The 22,407-nt window shown below is 64.7% G+C and overlaps 3 protein-coding genes and 1 long non-coding RNA gene across 11 annotated transcripts in view; 2 read left to right on the top strand and 2 right to left on the bottom strand.

The window, feature by feature from the left end:
• Window positions 1-342: 342 nt before the first annotated feature.
• Window positions 343-7,305, bottom strand: LOC129046264 (uncharacterized). The gene is made up of 4 exons (XR_010408528.1): window positions 7,174-7,305; window positions 6,850-7,017; window positions 2,053-2,178; window positions 343-1,724 (listed from the first exon to the last, which is right to left on the bottom strand). It is a non-coding gene; the product is annotated as an uncharacterized LOC129046264 (long non-coding RNA).
• On the top strand, window positions 3,000-5,490 carry GGT6 (gamma-glutamyltransferase 6). The gene is made up of 3 exons (XM_064582649.1): window positions 3,000-3,190; window positions 3,787-4,190; window positions 4,457-5,490. The coding sequence occupies exons 1-3, from the start codon at window positions 3,054-3,056 to the stop codon at window positions 5,488-5,490; spliced, it is 1,575 nt and encodes a 524-aa protein (XP_064438719.1). The 5' UTR covers window positions 3,000-3,053.
• On the top strand, window positions 7,204-21,314 carry MYBBP1A (MYB binding protein 1a). Of its 2 annotated transcripts, XM_064582554.1 has the most exons (27): window positions 7,204-7,446; window positions 7,631-7,726; window positions 8,456-8,539; window positions 8,627-8,701; window positions 8,799-8,906; window positions 9,880-10,055; window positions 10,145-10,312; window positions 10,431-10,548; window positions 11,562-11,857; window positions 12,082-12,192; window positions 12,693-12,818; window positions 13,000-13,167; window positions 13,254-13,359; window positions 15,850-15,946; window positions 16,030-16,181; window positions 16,447-16,527; window positions 16,599-16,748; window positions 16,829-17,005; window positions 17,088-17,245; window positions 18,082-18,319; window positions 18,486-18,611; window positions 18,690-18,758; window positions 19,263-19,376; window positions 19,514-19,615; window positions 20,016-20,133; window positions 20,238-20,374; window positions 20,510-20,717. In XM_064582554.1, exons 1-27 carry the CDS (start codon window positions 7,240-7,242, stop codon window positions 20,570-20,572), a joined length of 3,621 nt encoding a protein of 1,206 aa, XP_064438624.1. In that variant the 5' UTR covers window positions 7,204-7,239; the 3' UTR covers window positions 20,573-20,717. The 2 variants fall into 2 exon arrangements, with proteins under 2 accessions (XP_064438624.1, XP_045746098.1); XM_045890142.3 differs by lacking the exon at window positions 20,016-20,133 and having other exon boundaries at window positions 20,510-21,314.
• The window catches only part of SPNS2 (SPNS lysolipid transporter 2, sphingosine-1-phosphate), a 30,580-nt gene continuing 29,353 nt past the window's right edge, over window positions 21,181-22,407 (bottom strand). For 5 of the 7 annotated variants that reach the window (XM_064582596.1, XM_064582594.1, XM_045890146.3 and 2 more), the window contains one exon: window positions 21,181-22,364. In XM_064582596.1, the coding sequence (XP_064438666.1) occupies window positions 21,974-22,364 (391 nt within the window). In that variant the 3' untranslated portion in view covers window positions 21,181-21,973. The remainder of the gene's footprint in view (window positions 22,365-22,407) is intronic. The other 2 variants (XR_010408487.1, XR_008507255.2) reach the window with 2 other exon arrangements.

Below are 22,407 nucleotides of genomic sequence, written 5' to 3'. Positions count from 1 at the left end.
CACCAGTGAGTTCTCCTGGCCTCCACTCATTTCTGACCCTGCGTACCCGGAGATAGGGTCAGAGTCCCCCGGGTAAGACTGTCCCCTCTCTTGCTTCAGACCCCAGTAGCAAGTGCGTTGTTCCCAGTACTTCTGGTTTTTTTTAAGATTTTGTATTTATTTATTTGAGAGAGAGAATGAGATAGAGAGAGCATGAGAGGGGGGAGGGTCAGAGGGAGAAGCAGGCTCCCCGCCGAGCAGGGAGCCTGATGTGGGACTCGATCCAGGGACTCCAGGATCATGACCGGAGCCGAAGGCAGTCGCTTAACCAACTGAGCCACCCAGGCGCCCTGTTCCCAGTACTTCTGACCAAATGGCTGTGAATCAGAGGCTCCCGTGCCCCCTCCTCAGGTTCTGTTAATCTGCTAGAGTGGCTCGCAGAGCTCAGGAAACTCATTTACTCATTAGATCACCGGTTTATAATAAAGGGCACAGCTCAGGGACAGCAGGTGGGAGGGAGGCCCAGGGTGAGGTGTGGGGCAGGGGCAGGGCCGCCGTGCCCCCTCCAGGAGCCCCATCCACCAGCACCCCCGTGCGCTCACCCTATTCTTTTTGGCTTTCGTGGACGCTTCATTACTTAGACACCATCGATTAAACCACTGGCTTTTGGTGATCGATTCGACCTCCAGCCCGTCAGTCGTCCGTCCGCATTGGTCAGTGGGAGGACTGGGAGTTCTCCCGGCCTCCAGCCTCCCCTTAGGTGGGGTCCAAATGCCACCTCATTAACAGACAAAAGGCACCTTTAGGTCTCTCAGCATTTAGGAAGTTGCAAGGGTCTTAGGAGCTCTGCGCCGGAAACAGGATGACGAAACCTAGATCTCTTCCTATAAATTGCAGTCCCAGGAAGGAACGCACGTCTCTGGAGTGTCCAGTGTGTACCAGGCACCAGCCTAAGGGTTTTCAGCGAATCTCCTGGTTTGATTCACACCTCAGCTCTGGGAGGACAGATGTTGTCACTCCTGTTTTATGGAAGGGGCGTCAAGACTCCCCATAGCTACGCCACGTACCCACAGCCACGTGGTGAGTCCACGGCAGAAACTGGACAAGATTTTAGGAAGGAAGGACCAACCCTCATTCTGAGATTGTAACCTTGCCTGGTTTATGAAATGAGAGCAGATGGTCTTTGTGACCCCCTCCCACACACACATCCCCTTGGCAAACAAAAAGGAGGCGACCCTCTGCTGGTATCTCCATATGGTTGGTTCAGTTTTTATTGGGCCGAGAAATCAGAAACCCCGGAAACCAGCTTAGAGTGAGCTGAGGGGAAGTGGGAGGCAGCAGGTGTCCATGATTTTTTGTGGGTCAGTGCTACTCAAATTGTGGTCCCAGGATCACCCGGGAGTTAGGAAAGCAGAGTCAGAACTCGGATCTCACAAATACCCAGAGTGATTCCAATGCACCCGAAGTGGAGACCACCCCACCTGCTTGTGAAGAGGCCAAGAGAAAGGGGAGGGGCGGAGAGCCACGCAGCATTGGACGATTTCTGTGATTGTTGTTTCAATGTAGAAAATACTTGAGCTTTAGGGCGCCTGGGTGGCTCCGTCGTTAAGCGTCTGCCTTCGGCTCAGGTCATGATCCCAGGGTCCTGGGATCGAGTCCCACATCGGGCTCCCTGCTCGGCAGGAAGCCTGCTTCTCCCTCTCCCACTCCCCCTGCTTGTGTTCCTGCTCTTGCTCTCTCTCTCTCTGTCAAATAAATAAATAAAATCTTTAAAAAAAAAAAAGAAAAGAAAATACTTGAGCTTTAAAAAAAATAAATGAAATAAAACGTACTTCCAGAAAAGAGCCTGTCATAAATGCACAGCTGGATGCATTTCAACAATCGGCACATTCGGGAAACCCACATCAGACTAAGAAACAGAACCTCACCCGCACCGCAGAGGCCCTCTCGCGCCTCCCCCAGTCACCACCTGCCCTGCGATCTCTGGGCCCTAGCAGCAGACAGAATGCGTCGTCCCACCTGGCCCCGGCCCGTGTCACTGCTGGGGAGACGCACCTGCATTTCCGCGCTCACCTGAGGAGCCTCTGCCCGCGTCCTGCAGCGTGACGTGGGGCTGGCCGCGTACCCGTACTTAGGAGGGTATCTGTGCCCTTGCCCTCCGGACGTCGTAGACAAGGAACCAGCACGGAAATCATGAAGCTGCAGGACAGAAGGGGTCAGTGAGGCTGTGGGGTCCTGGGCCAGCCAGAGGCAGGAGCCGGGAGGGGCTGGGGCCAGAACCAGAGGCCGGGAATGGCTTTCCCCTTGCAGTGGGGAGGAGAGAACCCAGTGGGGGTGGCCTTGATGTGGCTGCATGATATGGGAGGTGGGGTCATCCGCCGGGGCGCATCGGAGGGTCAGGATTTGAGGCCGGGGAGCTGGAGGTGTGAGTGGTCATGGGGGAGACGGGTCGGCATGGGGGACGAGCGCGCCGAGGCTGGGGTCCACGGCGTGTCCCACAGCAGCCTTCTGGGCAGTGAGACCTCGCCACCGAGCAGGTGCCGGGGACTCAGGGTCGGGGCCGTGGGCCCAGGAGGTCTGCAGTGCCACCCGCTGGCAAGAGCTGCAGGACGTGCCCCGGAGTCACCTTCCCCACCCTCCAGGTTGCTCCCCAGACAGAGAAGGCCGGGCTTGCCCACATGGGCACCTAGTCACATGCCGAGCCCTGACCCAAGCCACACTGAGTCCCGAACAGGTCGGGGATCTAATGGCTGCCTTCCCGGAGGGTGGGGGACCAGCGGGAGTCCTGGCTGGGTCTCAGGCTCGCGGCTGCGGTCCCCGGGGCTGGGCTCCTCCTTCCTCACGGAGCTGCACCCCCGTCCCAGGCTCCCCAGCCCTGAGAGTCCCAGGCCTGTGCCCTGATGGGGCAGCCTCGCACGCAGACTCCCTGGCCTCGCGCCCTGCCCAGACCTGTTCTAGATTCCACACCACCCTTCCCCAAGGCTGCCTCCACACACCCCAGCCAAGCGCAGGTGAGGCTGGGACTCCACAGGGAGGCTGGCAGGCTGCAGAGCGGGTGTGTGCACCACGGGGCCATGGAACCGCCCGCAGGGCCGGTGCTCTACCAAAAGCTGCTTCTCTGGGACCCCAGCTTGGGGTCTGAGGACGACGAGGAGGAGGAGACATCAGAGCTGGTCGCTCCTGACACCCGGAGGCCCCACGACTCCTTGGGGTGAGTCAAGGAGGGGCCTGGGCACCCGGCACCTCAGGCCTGAGGCTGACAGGTCCCTCCCTCCAGAGCCCCCAAGGTGGGGACGGAGGGCGGACACCCCCACGCTTGGTTCAGCTCCGGGAACTTTCTGGGTGAATGGAGAGAAGCGGCACTGCGGCCCCAGACCTGGTCTCCACCAGTCAGTCCAAGGTCTGTGTGTCTGAAGGGACGTTCGTCCCAAGCCAGGCGTGCCGGCTACTCTGTCAAAGGTCCCCAGCCCCCACCCCTGGCGCAGGAGGCACCTGCTGGGCAGGTTGGAGCCTGGCTACACCCGGCTGGGCTCTGCTCCTCAAGCCGGCCAAGTCCACCTCAGGCCTCCCTCCTCCTGGCTCAGCCCTGCCTCTCCCCAGAGACCCACTCCCTGGCTGTCCTGTTTCCCCAAGCCCCTTCCAGTCCCCACGTCTCCTCTACGCTGTGCCAGGAGGCCCTTCTCCTTGGCAACCGTGCACCCCTCTCGCAAGTAAGGCCACACCTTTGGGGAAGTATTCGCTGGGTTCTCTCGGGACTCTTGGTTGTCCGCCTGCCCCGGCCCTGGCTCAGGACACCCCTCTCGGCAGGAACAAGTTTGGCGGGCTGCCCGGGGTCTGGGCCCGCCTCGGGGCCGCCCTGCTGCTGCTGGCCGTTGCCTTCTCCCTGGCCGCGAGGCAGCTCTACACCGGGGGTGACCCTACGGCAAGCCTGGGCTCAGCAGCCGCCCGGCCCGGCGGGCACCCCCACCACCCCGGCGTGTACCACCACAGTGCCATCGTCAGCCCTGCAGGTCAGAGCTGGGGGGCTGCTCCAGGGAGGGGAGGGCCCGGGGCCCTGGCCCCTGGCCACTCCCCAAACAGTGTCTTCCTGGCTGTAGCCACCTGCTCCCACCTGGGCCGAGAGCTGCTTGCCGCGGGCGGCAACGTCGTGGACGCAGGAGTGGGAGGAGCTTTGTGTCTGGCCGTGGTGCACCCCCATGCCACAGGTCTAGGTCAGTGACCCACGACCCCAGGCGTGCTCCGTGACCTGGAACTCGGGCCCTGACCTCAAGGCCGCGCAGTGGCAGGACCTAGGCTGTGGCCCCTGCTCCGCGGTGCACATGATCTTGACCCCAGGGCCTACTTAATGACCCCATCTCTAGGCCCAGAGAGTAACTCCCGACCGCAGTCAGCGCCCTTCACCCAGGGCCACTGCGTGGCCCTGAGTGACCCTGGCCCAGGGCCACTGAGTCCCGTGTGACCCCTGTGTCTCCTCCAGGTGCCATGTTCTGGGGTCTCTTCTACAACAGCACCTCGCGCAGTTCAACTGCCCTGACGTCCGGCCCGGCCCAGACCCTGGGCCCCGGCCTGGGGCTGCCGACCGCTCTGTCCACCCTGCACTTGCTGCACACGCACTTTGGCCACCTGCCCTGGCCGCGACTGCTGGTGGGCCCCGCCACGCTGGCTCGAGAGGGCTTCCTGGTGGACACAGCCCTGGCCGCGGCTCTGGCAGCCCGGGGCACAAAGGGCCTCTGTCCACTACTGTGCCACGCCGATGGGACGCCCCTGGGCCCCGGGGCCCGAGCCACCAACCCCAAACTGGCAGCTGTCCTGCTCAGAGCAGCCCTTGCCCCCACCCCAGACCTTGCTGGGGACGCCCTGCTGAGCCTGCTGGTCAGAGACCTGGGGCTGCAGGGGCCCTCATCGGGGCCCACGCCCGCCCTGGAGGCTGCACTGCAGCTAGCCGTGCCCCAGGGCATCCTGTCCACCACCCCCAGCCCCTCGGCTGGTCCAGAGCTGCTGACAGTGCTGGAGGCAGCCCTGCGCTCCGGAGGGCCCAGCCCCGACCCCTGCCCAGCGCCCCTGCAAGCTCCCGTGACCCCTGTGGGCAGTGTCCTGGCCACCATAGACAGCAGTGGCTCTGTGCTCCTCCTCGCCTCCTCACTCAACAGCTCCTTTGGCTCCGGACACCTGTCCCCGAGCACTGGGGTGCTACTTAGCAACCTGGTGGCCAAGCCAACAGCCAGTGCCTGGGCCTGCCCTCTCATCCTCCATGGCAGTGCGGATGACACAGAGGCTGATGTGTTGGGGCTGGTGGCTTCGGGAACCCCGGCAGTGGCCAGAGTCATGACTCATGCCTTGCTCAGTCACCTGGCTGTGCCCCAAACCCAGGCCCAGCCCCAGCATCAGCAGGGACCGACACCGAGCACTAGTGTTTGTGGCCAAGGGATCCTGCTCCAGGTGGCTGCTCAGGCAGAGCACGCCCACGTCTCCAGTGTCCCCAGTAGCTGCTGCACCTTCCAGGGGTTCTAAGTGGGGGGACGTGTCTAGCAGGGGGTGGGAGGGTGGGGGCCTCAAGCCCGGAGGCAGGAGCAGAGCAGACCCCACAATGATGAAGTGCATAGACAGTGCACGTGAGTTATGCGGTCACTGCTAGCTCAGGCCCACAACCTCCGGCCTGGTCAGCATCCTGGACTCCAGATCTGGCTCTTTTCTCAGCTAAGGAAACTGAGGGTATTGGGGAAAGAGCCCCAGGACCCGGGGCCAGCCCCAAGTTCAGATCCAGCTCTGGGAAGGACAGGCAGAAGAGTGCCAAGCCCCTGCCTTGGCTCCAGGCTCCACGGGCAGGGCAGGCAGAGCTTGGGGTACTGCTGGCCTCTCTGTCTTCGCCTTCAGGCCACTCTCTGCCGATCTCTCTCAGCTGAGCTGGAAACAAAATAAAGATCCAATCTCCTGTGACATTCCTGCTTCCCAGTTTCCCACCAGCCTGTGAGGTGCTTGGTGTCGTGGCCTCCCCCTTGGGCAGCACAGCAGACCCACACCCGGAGAGGCAGAGCCTGGGCCACTGTCTTCCAGCTTCCCCTGCTCTGCTCACCCTCTGCTCCTGGGGCACCATATACATGAGGTACACGTCTGCACCTCACTTCCTAAAGCAGCAGAACAAGGAAGGGGGTGACAGGAGGAGCAGTGGGGCCCAAAGGAGCTGGAGCTGGGGGCATGGGACTTAAGGGGGGGTGTCGGTCCTGATATTGCCCACCGCCCGTGTCCCCCAGGGCTGGGGTCTCTCCGGATTACAACCCTCCAGAGACAGCTTCTGCAGTCCAGGTGCAGGGGTGACCCGCAGCACTGCTCCCTGCCATTGCAAAAGTCCTCTCTGATTTCGTAGAACTCACGTCCCCAGCTCAGTGAACAGCGCCACCATCGACCCAGTCACGTTAGCCCTCTCTTTCCTTCTCCCCCACATCCATCACCCCCCCAGCCAGCTCCAAATTAGCTGGGCTCCGACCTGCTCATTTCACCTCGCTCCAACCCACCACGGTCCGAAGTATTCTTGGAGCTTCTCCCTCTGCGATCCCGCAATCCATGCCCCACACAGCGCCAAGTAATCTCTTAAAGATGTGAATAGGATCAAGACTTGCCCATGCATAGAACCCTCCAACTTCCCAGCCGCGCTCATACTAAAATCCCAGAGTGAGGGGCTCCCGGGTGGCTCCGTGGGATAAGCGTCCAACTCTCGGTTTCCGCTCAGGTCGCGATCTCAGGGCCGTGGGATGAACCCAGGTGCAGGCTCCGCTCATCCGGGAGTCTGCTTGAGACTCTCTCTCTCCCTCCCTCCCTTTGCCCCTCCCCTGTCTAAAAAAGATAATCTTTAAAATAAATAAATAGAGGCACCTGGGTGGCTCCGACAGCTGGGCGTCTGCCTTCGGATGGGGTCTTGATCCCAGGTTCCTGGGATCGGTCCCGCGTCGGGCTCCCTGCTCAGCGGGGAGCCTGCTTCTCGGTCTCCTCCCTGCTCATGCTCTCTTCTCGCTGTCTCTGTCGCTATCTCTGTTTTTCTCTCTCAAATAAATAAATAAATAAATAATTTTAAAAAAGTAATAGCCCCCCCGTGACTGCACCGGGGCGGGGGCTGGCCCCGCCCCAGACCCCGCCCCAGACCCCGCCCCAGGCGGCTATGCCCCGCCCCTGCCCGGCAAGGCCCCGCCCCTGGCCTACCCAGCGCGCACGCGCCGCGACCTGACCCGGAAGAGGCTGTCTTCAGAGCCCACGTGTTCGCGGAGCATGGCGGAGATGGAGAGACGGGGCCTGGCTGAGTCTGTGTCCCCCGGGGGCGCGGCCAAGAGCGGCCCCCAGCCCGCCGACCGTGAGGGCCTGCTGAAGCAGAGCCGCGAGTTCTTGGACTTCTTCTGGGACATCGCGAAGCCGGAGCAGGAGACGCGGCTGGGGGCCACGGAGAAACTGCTGGAGTACCTGCGCGCGAGGCCTCAGGTGCGGGGCGGGGGCGCGGCGGGGCGGGGGGCGCGTGCCTCCGGCGGGGCGGGGGGCGCGGCGGGGCGGGGGGCGCGTGCCTCCGGCGGGGGCGCGGCGGCGGCCCGGGGCTGGGGCTCGCGGCGCGCGGTCGCGGCCCGGGAGGCCCGTGCGGGGCGGCCGTTCTCACTGCTTGGTTCGGCAGGGTTCCGAGATGCAGTACGCCCTGAAGCGCCTGATCTCCGGGCTCGGGGTCGGGCGAGAAACCGCCCGGCCCTGCTACAGTCTGGCCCTGGCGCAGGTGAGGGGGCGGCTCCGGGGAGGGGCGCAGCCGTGCTGCGCAGAGCGGGGGAGCGGGGAGGGCGGACGCTCAGCTGCGAGCGAGGGCGGTGGTCGGGGCGGTGGTCGGGGCGGCCTCTGGCTGAGGCTCGGCGCCCCGCGTGGAGGCGCGGAAGTGTCTGAGCCCGTCTGCGGAGAAGCAGGTGGGCTGGGAGGCTGAGCACGTTTTCTCTCTGGGCACGTGGGTCGCCCAGTGCCCGTGGCGCATCTACTGGGCGTAGTGAGCTCTGGGGCGGGTTACCTCGCCTTTGCAGGGTTCAGGGCTCTCTGCCCTCCAGGGGCACTCCGCGGGTTGTAGGCTGCCCCTGAGGCTCGTGGGCAGCTGGGAGGGCATTCAGGACCCAGTCCCTTAGGAACCCCCTTGGGGGCAGCCCAGGGCAGGCCGTGCAGGTGGAGTGGGAGTGTCAGCCAGAGGAGGTACTCCGAAGCCTGGGTGGGCCTGAGGCAGGGAGGCAAGACTGAGCTCCCCCTGAGCAGCGGTGTTCACATACCAGCACTGTTCAGGGGCTGAGCAGTTTCAGAGGCACCCAGGGCCTCTGGGCAGAAGTTGAAGGGAGACTTGGGAGGAGGTGGAGGCCTGCTGTGGGGGCTGGACCTCCCTGCATTGAACCCCTCTCGCCCTCCTGCTCCAAACCCCTCTCGCCCTCCTGCTCCAAACCCCTCTCGCCCTCCTGCTCCAAACCCCTGGCAGCTGTTACAGTCTTTCGAAGACATCCCCTTGTGCAGCGTCTTGCAGCAGATACAAGAGAAGCACGACCTGCAGAAAGTTAAGAAGGTGAGAGTTAGTGGCCTTGGGGAGACTGGCAGCCCCAGGGTGGGGTTCCTTGGGCCCTTTTCACTGATGTCTGAAATTTTTCTCTAGGCAATGATGAGACCTGCTCTTTTTGCAAACCTGTTTGGGGTGCTAGCCCTCTTTCAGTCAGGCAGGCTAGTGAAGGTAAGAGCTTTGAGGTCAGGGGGTATGTGGCTGGGCTTGGCCGTGGGGGGACAGTGGCATGCCCTGCTCATAATCTTCTTCCCTCCGTGGGCACCAGGACTCAGAGGCACTGATGAAGTCAATAAAGCTGCTGCAGACCCTGGCCCAGCACTACAACCACTTGCAGGAACAGCCCCAGAAGGCCCTGGTGGACATCCTCTCTGAGGTACAGGCTTACCAGTGTGGGGCTTCAGGTAGAAATGCTGAGAGAGCAGGGAAGACGTAAATGCTCCAGAGTAGCATCATTCTGTAGGAAGGTATTTAGCCTGACATACTTGAAGTAAAGTTTGAGCACACAATCGGTGTAAAAGTTTGCAGAGGTGTTTTTATGTTGTGCTCACATCGAGTCACTAGAATCCAGTGTGTATTTTGTATTTAGGGCCCACCTCCACTGAGATTAGCGCATTCCAAGAGCTCAGCGGCTGCCATATTGGACGGCACAGTTTTAGAATAGCACCTGTCACGTGGCAAGCATACAAAACACATTTGCCATTGTTGTTTTGGACAGAGCTGACCCCCCAGGGCCCCGCTGCCCTGCTTGGGAAATGGAGGTGGGCTAGTACCTAGAACCCTTTGCTCTTGAGGAAGAAGCAAGGACCTGAATTCAAATCCCAGCTCTCCACTGGGGCACCTTGTATAAGAAATGAACTAGTCCCTTGGGGCACCGGGGTGGCTAAGGTGGTTAAGCATCTGCCTTCGGCTCAGGGTCCTGGGATGGAGCCGCATGTCAGGCTTCCTGCTCAGTGGGGAGCCTGTTTCTTCCTCTTTTTCTATTCCTTCCTCTGCTCATGTTTGCTCTCTGTCGCTCTCTCTGATAAATAAATCTTAGAAGAAAATGAATTAGTCTTGAAAAAACCAAAAGAATAATTAAAAGGGTAGCTAATTAGTGTCAGTGGGCTAGTTACTAAAAATCCAGGTTCCCAGGACTGGAGGTGGGGTGAGCTTTTTAACAAACACCTGTTGATGATTCTGGTGCCTAGCAGGGTGGATGGTGGCTGTCCCGCCTCAGACTGGCACTGTGTCAGGGCCTCACAGAAGCCTTGTAGGTGGAATAGGGCCCATAGGGCTCACTTCACAGGGGAAGTGGCACAGGATGCTGGGAGGGAGCGACCCTCCCCCAACCTGTGTCCTCACCCCAGGTCCCAGAAGCCACATTGCAGGCGATCCTGCCGAAAGTCCTCAAGGCGGACTTGAATTCAGTGCTGGGCTCCCCTGAGCACCTGGAGCTCTTCCTCTTGGCCCAGCAGAAGGTGCCGGAGAAGCTCAAGGAGCTGATGGGACCAGTCAACTTGTTCTCAGATGAGAACATCCCCAGGTGTGAGGGAGGTGGGAGGATGGGCTCCCCCAGGGACCCTGCTGTCTGGTTGGCCCACGCCCCCTGAGTCCCCTCTGCCCCCTCCCCAGACTGGTGAGTGTCCTGAAGACAGCAGCTTCTTCTGTGAAGAAGGAGCGCAAGCTGCCCGCCGTGGCCCTGGACCTGCTCCGCCTGTCGCTGCAGGAGGGCAGGTTCCCCCGGTTCTGGAAGGAAGTTGTGGAGCAGGGGCTGCTGAAGAAGCAGTTCTGGCCCGCCAGGTGCGCGGGGCCCTGGCCCTCTGCCCCCCCTCCCCCGCTTGGTGGTGGGGCGGGCTCGGACCCCGAGTGCACCCAGCACGGCCAGGCCTCTGACCAGCCTCTGCCACGCACCCCTCAGCTACCTGTGCTTCCGCCTGCTGGGCGCGGCGCTGCCTCTGCTGTCCAAGGAGCAGCTGGCCCTGGTGATGCAGGGGGACCTGATCCGGCACTTTGGGGAGCACACGGTCACCGCTAAGGTGGGTACTCCCCCCCCCCCCCCCCCCAGCACTGCCAGGAGGGACAGGCTACCTCTCGGGTCAGCCAGCTTCTTGAGAAGAGGCTTGCTCTTGGCTGCAGCACCCCGGGTCTTCCTGCCTCGGTGGTCCTGCTGGGGAACTGGGTGTCCCTTCCCTCTGGGTCCCCCCCACCCTTCCCCTCCGAGTGGAGTTTGGCAGGGTCAGTCCTTCTGGCCTCAGGCCCCTCAGCAGAGGCGTGTGTGGCCAGCGGTCCGCCCAGCCCTCCCCCACCCCCAGCCAGTGTGTTCCAGTGAGCAGAGTCGTCCTGGTCCGTGGCCCCATGCACTGGACGGGAGAATCAGGTGCTGGTTAGGAGTTCAGGGTTGGGAGCCGGGCTGCCCCCCGGCCCCAGGCCTGCCTCTCTTCCGTGAGACCGGCGTCTTTGCCAGAGGTTCTGTGAAGATGACCGGGTCAGAGCCCCTGGAGCGCTCACAGCGGGCTCCTGGGTGTGGGTGTTCTGGGTGGAGCGGGGCCGGGGTGGCCATGCCGACAGCTCCGTGTCCCAGAGGCACCACTTGGAACCCTGTGGCCCTGAAAAGTCAGTGGCCAGTTTTTATTTGCCATCTTTTTTTCATCTGTAAGATGACAGAAGGGGTCCAGGGTGAAGGGTTGTCGTGAAGATGAAACCTGCTGCCGCACAAAGCCACGTGGTGTGCGTGGCACGCAGTGCGCCCCTGGGAAGTGTTGGGCGCTGAGCCCCACGGTAACACAGCTAGGAGCTGGTCAAGGGGGCTGATGGCCCAGCCCGGAGTCTCCCTGAGCCTAGAACCCAGCCTGTCCTGGGGTGGGAGTGGATGGGTGGTAGCCCACCGTGATGCCCAGTGGAAGGGTGGGAGCTGCAGTGGGGGAGGGGCTCGGCCTGGCTGTGGACGAGGCAGGGGGCTTTGCCACGCCTCAGTCTCACCTGTTGGGGAAGAGGCCGGAGGGGCCATTGGACGCTCTTGGCTGGTGACCCCGGTGTTGGCCTCTCCCAGCTCCCAAACCAGTTCAAGTTTGCTCCGGAGATGAACGAGTACGTGGGAACCTTCCTGGAAGGCTGCCGGGATGACCCCGAGCGGCAGTTGGCTGTGGTGGTGGCCTTCACCTGCATCACCAACCAGGGCCTCCCTGTCCTGCCCACATTCTGGAGGGTCGTGCGGTCCCTGAGTCCCGGTGCCCTGAAGGGCTACGTGGCCTGGCTACGGAACATGTTTCTCCGGCCTGACCTGGACTCCCTGGTGGACTTCAGCACCAGCAACCAGAAGAAAGCCCAGGATGCTTCGCTGCATGGGTGAGTGGGCGTGCAGAGCTCAAGGAGCTGGGCCCTCGTTCCCATGGGACGGCGGCCCCTGGGAGGGGAGGGGAGGGACAGAGCTGAGCCGCAGCTCTCCCAGAAGGCCTGAGTTTCCTCGTGTGTTCCCGTGTTGGTGGTCGGGGTGGGAGACCTTGGAGTTTCCGTCTCCGAGGTGGGGCAGAGCAGTACCCTTTATCAGTAACCTGGCTCCCACCTGCCAGGCCTGAGCGAGCTGTGTTCCGGCTGCGGAAGTGGGTCATCCTTCGCCTGGTCAGCATCGTGGACGCCTTGCATGCGGAGAAGGAGGACGACATGATTGAGGAGGTGGCCAGGTGGGACAGGCTCTGCCCCCAGCCCACCATAGGGGCCAAGGAATTGGGCCTCTTTCCTAGTCCTCGTTTGGTCTCCCTGGATTCAGAACCCTTGGGGTCGGGTTGCCAGGGGGAGTAGGTCATTCTTACCCCTTGGGCAGAAGGCGGTTCAGGGAAAACCCCTGGGAGCCCACGAAAGGAAAGGGCCCAGGAAGCACAGAGCTGTGGGGGCCGTAGACCCCGGCACTGGCCGGGCGCTCCTTCAGCCCTCACCATGGTGCCGGGGGGGGGGGGGGCAGCCCATGTTTGCAGAGGCCGTAGCATGGTTTGATGTGACAGCCTCACGTCTGCCTTGCCTTCAAGGGACAGATTCCAGTTCTCTCCGCAGTTGGGCCAAGTCATGTTCAGCTGGAGTTCCAGACTCAGGAAATGGTCCTTCTGCCACCACCTGCCACTGGGCCCTGGGTGATGCCCTCCTGGGAGGGGGCTGCTGAGACCCATGGCTCTCCTGCCCTCCCCAGGTTTTGTTTCTTCCACTCGTTCTTTGAGACGAAGAAACCCACGTCCCAGATTCCGGAGACGGAGCAGCAGTTCTCCTTCGCTCTGGAGAGCCGGACCCGGGAGGTGGTCGGCAGTGCCTTCTTCAGGTGGGCCAGCCTTGGAGCAGGCAGGGTGGGCAAGCAGGGTGGGATGAGGTCGCTCACTTCCTCGGTTCTCAGCTGGGAGGGCGCAGAGGCCCAGTGAGCTCCAGTGGGTCAGGGTGTGGGCGTGCTGGGAGGGGGCCATGTCCGCGCCCCGGCCTGTGACCCCGGCCCTGCCCTTCCCCAGCCTGCTGCAGACCATCAGCACCCAGTTCAGACAGGTGCCGGAGCAGACCCAGAACGGGCAGCCCTGGACCCACCGCCTGGTACAGTTTGCAGACTTGCTGTTGAACCACAGCCGCAACGTGACCCCCCTGACGCCCTTCAGCACACAGCAGCGCCAGGCCTGGGACCGGTGAGGGGGTGGGGTTTCCGGGGGGCAGGGGCACCCCGGGCTCCAGGGGGCAGCGGTGGCCTGAGAGCATGCCCATGTCACCACAGGATGCTGCAGACGCTGAATGAGCTGGAGGCCTGCTCCCCAGAGGCCAAGGCCAAGGCCAGTGCCTTTCAGCACCTGCTCTTCCTCGTGGGCATCTATCTCTTCAAGGTATAGTGGCCTGGAGGGGCGGGGTCCGCAGCCTGAGGGCCTGGGGGCCTGGGGGCTCTGCGAGTCAGGACCAGGCAGTGGGCCCTGGTGGGATTACAGCTCGAGGAAGAGTCACCGCATCCATTTTCTGGGCCCCACTTGGGTGCCGAGCTTCCCACACAGCGTCTCTCACCCCCCCAGTTTTGCGGCAGGCGCTTCCTCCTGTTTGTCGGCTGGGGTGATCGGGACTCCCTGCAGAGTAACGTGGCCACACAGCCGCAGCCTGGGGCGGGCACTCGGGGCTGACTGCACTGTCCCGCAGGACCCCCCAGACTTGCCTTCCCGAGCAGGGGTGGTGGGTGTGGAGGAGGAAGTGCATCCTTGCAGGAGGGCCTGCTCTGGGCAGACGTGGCCCCTTGGGGCACTTGCAGCTGCTGTGGTCCGTGAGGAGCAAGTCCCTGACCTCCCCCTTGACCCTCACCCACCGGTAGCCACGGTGGCAGGTGGGGGTTAATGCGCGTCCCTGTGGTTCCCCAGCATGGGGCTCTGCACCCCGTGGTCATGGCCTGTGTGTTGACGTTCCCATGCCCGATGACAGTGTCTCTAGATGTCTCCCTGCTGTTCTCTCGTCCCAGAAGCTCTGACTGAATCTGGGGCTCAGAGCCAGTGTCGACCCTGCGGGTGGGAGGCATGCCTCCCCCTCGGGCTGCAGGAGGGTCTCGCTCTCTGGTGCTGCCTTCTGGCCATTGGGCTGTGGTTGCGGTTTATGCTTCCAGACCTCAGACTCCGGAGCCCAGCCTGTAGGCAGGTCGTGTGTGTGCGTTTGTGTGTGTGCTTGTCGGTCTGTGTGTCAGTCTGCGGTGCGCGCGTGTGTCTGTGGGTCTGTGTGTGTCCGTTTGTATGTGGTGTGTGTGCACGCATGTGTATCTGCGTGTGTGCGTGCGTGTTGGTGTGTCTGCGTGTTTGTGCGTGTGGCGTGTGTATGCGTGGCATGTGTAGGTGTGTGTACAGCGTGTGCATGCGTGTTGGTCTGTGTATGGCGTGCGTGTGGTGTGTGTAGGTGTTTGCGTGTGTGCACGTGTGGATCTGTGCGCGTGCGCATTGGTCTGTGTGGCGTGCGTTTGGGTCTGCCTGTGCGCATCGGTCTGTGTGTGCATGGCGTGCGTGTGGGTCTGTGTGTGCGGCGTGCGTGTGGGTCTGCGTGTGCGGCGCATGCGTGTTGATCTGTGTGCATGCGCATCGGTCTGTGCGGCGCATGCGTGTGGGTCTGCGTGTGCGGCGCGTGCGTGTTGATCTGTGCGCGTGCGCATCTGTGTGCGTGGCGTGCGTGTGGGTCTGCGTGTGCGGCGTATGTTGATCTGTGCGTGCGCATCAGTCTGTGTGTGCAGCGCGTGCGTGTTGATCTGTGCGCGTGCGCATCTGTGTGCGTGGCGTGCGTGTGGGTCTGCGTGTGCGGCGTGTGTTGATCTGTGTGCGTGCGCATCGGTCTGTGTGTGCGGCGCGTGCGTGTTGATCTGTGTGCGTGGCGTGCGTGTGGGTCTGCGTGTGCGGCTTGTGTTGATCTGTGCGCGTGCGCATCTGTGTGCGTGGCGTGCGTGTGGGTCTGCGTGTGCGGCGTGTGCGTGTTGATCTGTGCGCGTGCGCATCGGTCTGTGTGTGTGCGTGGCGTGCGTGTGGGTCTGCGTGTGCGGCGTGTGCGTGATCTGTGCGTGTGCATCGGTCTGCGTGTGCGTGGCGTGCGTGTGGGTCTGCGTGTGCGGCGCGTGCGTGTGGGTCTGCGTGTGCGGCGTGTGAGTGTTGATCTGTGTGCGTGCGCATCGGTCTGTGTGTGGGCGTGTGCGTGTTGATCTGTGCACGTGCGCATCGGTCTGTGTGTGCGTGGCGTGCGTGTGGGTCTGCGTGTGCGGCGTGTGCGTGATCTGTGCGTGTGCATTGGTCTGCGTGTGCGTGGCGTGCGTGTGGGTCTGCGTGTGCGGCGTGCATGTGGGTGCACACGCGGGGGCCTCGGTGCCCCTTCCAGTCCCAGCGTTGGCCTCTGATGACCGCAGGCCGCCGCTGGGTGTGGGACGCGCTGAGCACCTGCCCGCCCCGGGGCTCTCAGCTTGCCGTGAGCTGCGTGTGCGGCCCCCTGGATGAAGGGTTCCGGGCAGAGATGGGCCGGCTGCACTCCGCCACACTGGCCACGCAGGGAAGCTGCGTGCTGCACTGTGAGGGATCCCGCAGGCGGTCTTAGGCTCCCCCGACTCCCTGGGTGGTGGCTGCAGTCTGGGCTCACCCAGCACAGTGGGGCAAAAGTAGCTTGCAATTAGCTCCGGTTAACAAATCCCGGTCCTTTGTAGTGACATTGCGGTAAGGGTGGGGGGAGATCTAGTCTTGCCAGGCTCCCTGCTCCTCCGGGCGGCCTGTTGGGTACAAAGGCTGTGGGCACCTGGGGTCCTCCCTCTGGGGTGGGAGGGGCTCGGCAAGACTGGGAGTGGGGCCAGCCCCTGATCCTGTCCTCGCCCCGCACAGTCCCCTGCAGAGAGCTGTGACCTCCTGGGAGACATCCAGACCTGCATCAAGAAGAGTCTGGGGGAGAAGACCCGCCGGACCCGCTCCAAGGCTGCCAGTGGGTCACTGCCCCCGGGGCGGGTGGGCAGAGTACACCCCGGGCCCAGCATGGACCCCGGGCTCAGCCTCTCCCGCCTACAGCCCCCCAGGAGCCGCCGTGGGTGGAGGTGCTGGTGGAGATCCTGCTGGCTCTTCTGGCCCAGCCCAGCCACCTGATGCGCCAGGTGGCCCGGAGTGTGTTCAGCCACATCTGCGCCCACCTGACCCCGCGTGCTCTGCAGCTGATCTTGGACGTAAGTTGGGGCGTGTGAGGAAACAGGAGAGGGCTTGCCCAACAGCAGGGTCCCTCCTGGGCAGTGTGAGCCGCAAAGCACATGGGAGCCTCGCTGGGCACTGCTGTGCACGCCCGTCCCGTCCCGCAGGGTGTGCCCTTCTCTCCCGGGCTCCGTTTTCCTCCCCAAGATGGGGGCCTTTTGGCCAAAACCGGACAGGGCCCGGTCAGGGGAGGGTAGAGGGTCTTTGGCAACAGATGGGTCAGCCGTTGGGGAATCTGTTCAGGTGCTGAACCCCGACAAGAGTCCAGACGAAGACAGCGTGGTGATCACAGACGACTCCGAGAAGCAGCTGGAGAGTGGGGAGGTGCGTGCCGGGAGGGCGGGACGGGCGGACACAGGGCAGGTGACGGGAGGCATCACGAAGGGACCCTGCAGGACAAGAGCTCAGACAGTGAGGACGAGAGACACTCAGCCGGCGAGGAGGACAGCGACGAGGAGGACAGCGATGAGGAGGACCGGGACGGGGATGTGGACCAGGGCTTCCGGGAGCAGCTCATGGCCGTGCTGCAGGCGGGGAAGGCGCTGGTGAGTGGCGGGGGCGGGGGGGCGGGAGACCCTGCGCCTGCAGCCTGCGGCCGGCCGCTCAGCGGGTGTGTGTCCCTCAGGGCGCGGTGGACGGGGAGGACGACGACGATGAGGAGCTGGGGGATGAGGCCATGATGGCCCTGGATCAGAGCCTCGCTAGCCTCTTCGCCGAGCAGAAGCTACGCATCCAGGCCCGGAAGGACGAGAAGAACAAGCTGCGGAAGGAGAAGGTGCTCCGGCGAGACTTCCAGATCCGGGTGAGCGCGAGAGCCGCCAGCAGGGCGTCCCCCGCCCCCCGCCCCCGCCTCGCACCCGCTGACCCGCCCGTGCCGGCCCCAGGTCCTGGACCTGGTCGAGGTGCTGGTGACCAAGCAGCCAGAGAACCCGCTGGTCCTGGAGCTCCTGGAGCCCCTGCTGGACGTCATCCGGCGCAGCATGCGCACCAGCAGCTCCAAGCAAGAGCAGGACCTCCTGCACAAGACAGCGCGCATCTTCACGTGAGTGTCGCGGCCAGCATAGGCTGCTGCCCAGGCTCCGTGCCAGACACGTGGTTCTGGGGACCGGGGCCGTGGCAGGGGCTGGATGGGAGACAGGAGCGCAGAGCGTGGGGGCGCCCGACCCAGTCTCGAGGTACCGGGAGCCGTCACGTTCCCCAGGCCTGGAGGTCGTGGGCGAGGGCGGAAGGCTGTCGCTCCATGGGGACGGGTCAGACGCGGGCGGAGCAGAGCCTCAGGGACCAGACGCAGCGGTGTTCTCAGCGAGGGCTTTGGCCGGGGCAGCTCTGCCTTTAGGAACAGGCAGTGGGTGGGCTCTTGGGGAGGGGGCCCCGCAGGAAAGAGGATGTGGGGGTGCGGACCTGCCTTCCCGAGCGCGGATGTGGCCCGGGGCCTTGAGGGGCCGAGCGAATGTCACGGAGATGCTGGTGGAGCGGGACAGACTGCGCACCCCCCGGCGCCCCCCCGACCTGTCTCCTGGCCGGCCCCAGGTCGCGCTTGCTCGGCTAGCTGTCCCCGCCGCCTGCCGGGGTTGAGGTGGTTGCGTGACCTAGTTCTTGTGCCCTGAGCACCGCAGACCCGAGTCTTAGGGCCCGATGCCCCGAGCCAGGGGAGGGTGTCAGGTTTGCCCGTGGGTAGGCTTAGCCCCGGAGCCGGTTTCTCCTCCGGCTCATCCTGGGTGCCTGCCCCTGCCGCCGTGGCCAGTCCCTGTCTCCCTGCCTGTGGACTGCGGACGCGCGTGTCCCCCCCCCCCCCCCGCTCCCCCCGGCGCTGGCTCTGCTCGGCGGGGAGGGCCACGAGGGGGACACGTGGTGACCGCTCCGCCCACGGCCCCACAGACACCTGTGTCGCTCCCGGCATTGCTGCCACGACGTGGGCCGCGGCGTGGGCTCTCTGTACGCGCAGGTGGGGCAGCTGGTGCAGCAGGCCGGCCGCCAGGCCGACGCCTCCGTCTCCCTGTACCACTTCAACGCGGCCCTCTATCTGCTCCGCGTTTTGAAGGGCGGTGTTGCCGCCGCCTCGGCCTGCCAGCCCCAGAAGAAGGAGAAAGCCGGCCCCAGGCCCAAGGGCCCAGAGGTGAGCTGGCCCTGGCCCAGGAGGCCTCGGCAGCCGGGACCACCTGCCCGGCTCACGGAGGGGGAGTGGAGGCCACGGCTCCCGGGACCCGGCTCTCAGCCCCCTGCGGACGGCCCTGCCCCGCACTCGGCCCGGCATCACGCGGGCACGCTCTACCCTGGCACAGGCTTCCGGCTGCTTGGATCTGAGCCTCGTGACCCCGATCTACTCCTCAGCGCTGATCTCCTTCCTGACCAGGCGCAACAGCCCGCTCACCATCCCGATGTTCCTCAGCCTCTTCTCCCGGCACCCAGTGCGTGTGGGGGCCGGTCCTCCCCGGGGCCCCGTTCGGCACGGGGCCCGGCTCACGGCCCCGTCGTTCCCTCCGTAGGTGCTCTGTAAGAGCCTGCTCCCCGTCGTGATCCAGCACGTGACGGGCCAGGCGCGGCCCCGCCATGAGGTAGGGACTTCCCGGATCCCAGCCCCGGGCCTGTGGGAATTACCCGCATGACTCGCCTTAGGCCGGGTGTTTGGGAGGCCCGGGAGGTGCTCTGCGAGGGCGGACCCACCCCTGCCTTTCTGACCTGGCCCTGCCGTTGGCACAGAGTCACTGTCGGGAGGGGAAGCTTTGCACCCCCCAACCACCTGCCACCCGGGGTGGCCTGAGCCCCGAGCGCCTTAACATGCACGCTTGGACCTGGCTGTCCCCTGGGGCCGGGCTGACGGGCAGGCCTGGGGGGGTGGGATGGGGGCTCGTGAGGCTGCAGGAGGGTGGCACTGAGCCGGTGAGTGGGCCGGGCACTGTCCCCACTGCCCCTGCCTGAGCAGAGGGCCCAGGCGGTGGCTGCACCCAGAGCTGCCAGGACAGGTGGTGGGACCCGGAGCAGGAGCTTGGGGCCCGTGGGGGCTGCCTGTGGCTCCGCGAGCTCCAGGTCTGTGCACTGAGGCCCCCGTGGCCCTCCAGGCCCAAGCCTGCATGCTGCTCCAGAAGGCCTTGCCCACGCGGGAGCTGCGGCTGTGCTTCGAGGACCCTGAGTGGGAGGAGCTGGTCAGCCAGGTCCTGGCGCAGGTCACGGAGGTAAGGGCTGTGGGGTCCCTGCCCACATTCCCATCCCGAGTGGGTCTCTGGCGCCCTGGGCCTCGGCTGGGTCTGGGCTGCGCCCAGGAGTGTTCCCTCTCTCAAGGCTTTGGTGTTGAGCGGGTGTCTCCCCCTAGAACCTGCGGACACTGGGTGAGGCACAGACCAAGTCGGAGCAGCAGAAAGAGCTGTCCTCCTTGGGGCTGCTCAACACCCTCTTCAGGACCATCCATCAGGAGGTGGGAGACCGTCCCTGCACGGGCCAGGAGGCGGGTGGGCGAGCGGGGAGCGTGGGCAGGGTTGAGGGTGAGCCCGCCCCACAGGAGGGCCCTGGGAAGGGCCCGGCAGGCAGGTGTCTAGGCCCGGGGGTGCTGGGCACGTGGAGGGAGGCGCTCGTGGGCCGTGAGGCAGCTGGGGCGGCGGTTACCCCGTCCAGCCCAGGAGGGAAGGCCTGCAGGTCCTCCGTGAGGACGCTGGCCGGAGCCCACATGCAGGGCACCACGGGGAGGGGACGTCTGGGCCAAGGCCATGTGGGCCACGGGCACGCCCAGGGAGCAGCCCAGAGAGAGGCCGAGAAGAGCCAGGAGGGGGTTCTGGAGGCCAGTGGGTTTCGGAATTAACCCATTCAGTGCGCGGCAGGCAGGCGCAGCGGGAAGGCGAGCTTGGAGCGGAGGGAGGCCTGAGTGGGGAGCAAGAAGTTGGGCCTGTGCCTGTGGGCGGCGGGAGCAACTGCGGCTCAGGGGCTCTTCCCTCCGAGGTGAGGCAGGAGAGGCGGCGAGGGTGGGAGGACGGGGGACCCAGAGCCAGGAGTGTCCCCCGCCTCTGATCACTGCTGCAGCCACCATGTCCCCTGTCCCGCAGAAGCTGACCGTGGACCTGACTGCCGTGCTGGGCGTGCTGCAGAGTCAGCAGCAGAAGCTGCCGTCGGGGGAGCGCGCGGGCGGTTCCAGCCGCCTCTGCGACCTCTACTGGCAGGCCATGAAGGCCCTCGGGGTCCAGTAGGTTCTGGGAGGGGCTGGGGACGCCCTCGTGCTGCACGCGCTCTGACGTGGGTGCCTCGGGGTCCCGTGGAGCGCAGGGGGGTCACTCCCCTCCCCGCCGCACACTTCCTTACTCGGCACGCGGTCTCCTAGGCGCCCCAAGGCGGAGAAGAAGGACGCCAAGCAAGTCCCCAGCGTCACACAGAGCCCCGTTAGCACGAAGAGGAAGAAAAAGGGGTTTTTGCCAGAGACCAAGAAGCGCAAGAAGCGCAAGTCAGAGGGTGCGGCGCCCGAGGAGGAGGCCAAGCCCGCAGCCTCCGGGGGGGACCAGCCCCCCAGCACAGGCAAGAAGAGGAGGAACAAGAGGAAGGCCCGGAGTCCGGCCCAGGCCCAGGCGACACCTGCCACCAAGAGGCCGGTCTCAGACACCACCAGCACCGGCCCTGCCACTCCGGCCACAACCCCAAAGCTGCAGAAGAAAAAGCGGAGGCTGTCCCAGGGGCACGGAGCCACGCCCGGGTCCCCCGCGGCACCTGCCGGCAAGAAGCCGCCTCAGAAGGATCTGCCGGAGAAGGGCGTGTCTGGCAAGTCGCCCCAGTCCGCGCTGCCGCGGAAGAAGGCCAGGCTGTCCTTGGTCAGCAGGAGCCCCAGCCTCCTCCAGAGCGGGGCCAAGAGAAAGAAAGCGTCGCTCAAGAAGGCCAGGAAGCCCTGAGCCCCCCGGTTTGCACCGCACGAAGTACCAGCGTCCGGCACTGGCGGGAGCGTGTCCGCGGGGCCCCTCGTGTCCCCACCCCAGGCTGCCCTGCCCTGGGAGCCAGCGCGGCGTGGTTTAAATAGGTTTATTCCTTCATTTACAAGAGGAATGTATTTGGCTTCTCTTAAGACTCTGAGATTCACAATCAGCAGCTCTAAAAAATAAAGGAGCGGCTTGGCTTCCGGAAGGAAGAACAGGCAACACTTGGACTGGTTCTTGTACAACAAGAAAACGTCGCTGGGGGTCCCACCCGGTAGGTGCCCCGGAGCCCGCACACGCTGAAGCCGCACCAGCTGCTCGGCACGGGCCGGGCGGCTTGCGGGGGCTCCTGCGGCCACCTGGGTTCCAGCCGCCGTGCGGGGAGCGCGGGGAGCGGGCAGAGGAGCAGCGCAGACGGTGGGCGGCCCACGTGCGGGGTGGGCCTCGACCCCCCGGCCCTGGCCTGGGGCAGGAAGCCTCGTGGGGTGGCCACGTCCTCGTCAGCCAGAGCCCTGGCAGCTGCCGTGCGGGTTCTGGGAATAGTCCCCTGGGTCCTGCCCCTGGAAGGGCCCAGTCTGGGGGGGGGCAGGAGTCTGTGCCAGGGGTGGGGGAGGGGAGGCGGGCGGCCATGGGGCTCGGGCCTGGGGACATAGGTGGGGTGGAGATGCCGCCAGGGCCTTCGCCCCCGGAGATGCCAGCCCCCTGGCGGATGGCCCGACGGGGGGGGGGGGGAACCCTGTGGGCATAGAGCCAGCCGGGCAGCCGAGACCCGTGTCCTCTGAGGGGGACCAGCCAGGCTCTGCCCAGTTGAGTCCGTCCCCGAGCCTGAGGTGCCGCCCTGAGGCTGGACCGCCTTCTCTCCGCGGTCCGGGAGCCCTGTGTCTTCAAAGCTGCCACGTGGGGAGGTCCAGCCGCCGGGCCCCGCAGGCTGGGGAGGGCAGAGGCCTGCCCGGGACCCCGTAAGGCGGGGACAGGCCAGGCTCTCCCCACATGCCTGGTGGGGGCTGTCTTCGTCCCGGGCCCCGGGGGGTCTGCAGCCCGGCCCTGGGGCTGGGAGTCTGTCCAGCCACACGGCTCCCCCACACACAGCCTTCCGTGCTCGTTGGGGACCCGGTCTCTCGGAGCCATGGCCACTCCACAGCCACAGACCAGAGAGGGTGGGTGGCCAGCCTCGGGTCCCACAGAAAGCTCCGAGGCGGCCCAGCGGGGCCGGGGTGCCATGGCACGCCTCCCAAGCAGGGTGACCGTGAGGGCTCTTCGCTGTCCCAGAGGCACCTAGAAAGAGGGGCCAGGTCACGGGGGCTTTGAGAGGAGCCAG

The sequence above is a fragment of the Mirounga angustirostris genome, unplaced genomic scaffold (assembly GCF_029215605.1).
Source record: "Mirounga angustirostris isolate CCGP_5_RB_7025 unplaced genomic scaffold, mMirAng1.0.hap1 SCAF_17, whole genome shotgun sequence".
NCBI classification, from domain to species: domain Eukaryota; kingdom Metazoa; phylum Chordata; class Mammalia; order Carnivora; family Phocidae; genus Mirounga; species Mirounga angustirostris.
This window is presented reverse-complemented; position numbering and strand designations above follow the sequence as displayed.

Excerpts from the sequence above, each read along its gene's own strand:
- MYBBP1A (XM_045890142.3), top strand. The coding sequence starts at position 7,240 with ATGGCGGAGATGGAGAGACGGGGCCTGGCTGAGTCTGTGTCCCCCGGG. Across the intron at positions 8,907-9,879 it reads TGGTGGACATCCTCTCTGAG|GTCCCAGAAGCCACATTGCA; the intron begins GTACAGGCTTAC and ends TCCTCACCCCAG. Across the intron at positions 12,819-12,999 it reads GTCGGCAGTGCCTTCTTCAG|CCTGCTGCAGACCATCAGCA; the intron begins GTGGGCCAGCCT and ends GCCCTTCCCCAG.
- GGT6 (XM_064582649.1), top strand. The coding sequence starts at position 3,054 with ATGGAACCGCCCGCAGGGCCGGTGCTCTACCAAAAGCTGCTTCTCTGG. Across the intron at positions 3,191-3,786 it reads AGGCCCCACGACTCCTTGGG|GAACAAGTTTGGCGGGCTGC; the intron begins GTGAGTCAAGGA and ends CCCTCTCGGCAG. Across the intron at positions 4,191-4,456 it reads CCCCCATGCCACAGGTCTAG|GTGCCATGTTCTGGGGTCTC; the intron begins GTCAGTGACCCA and ends TGTCTCCTCCAG.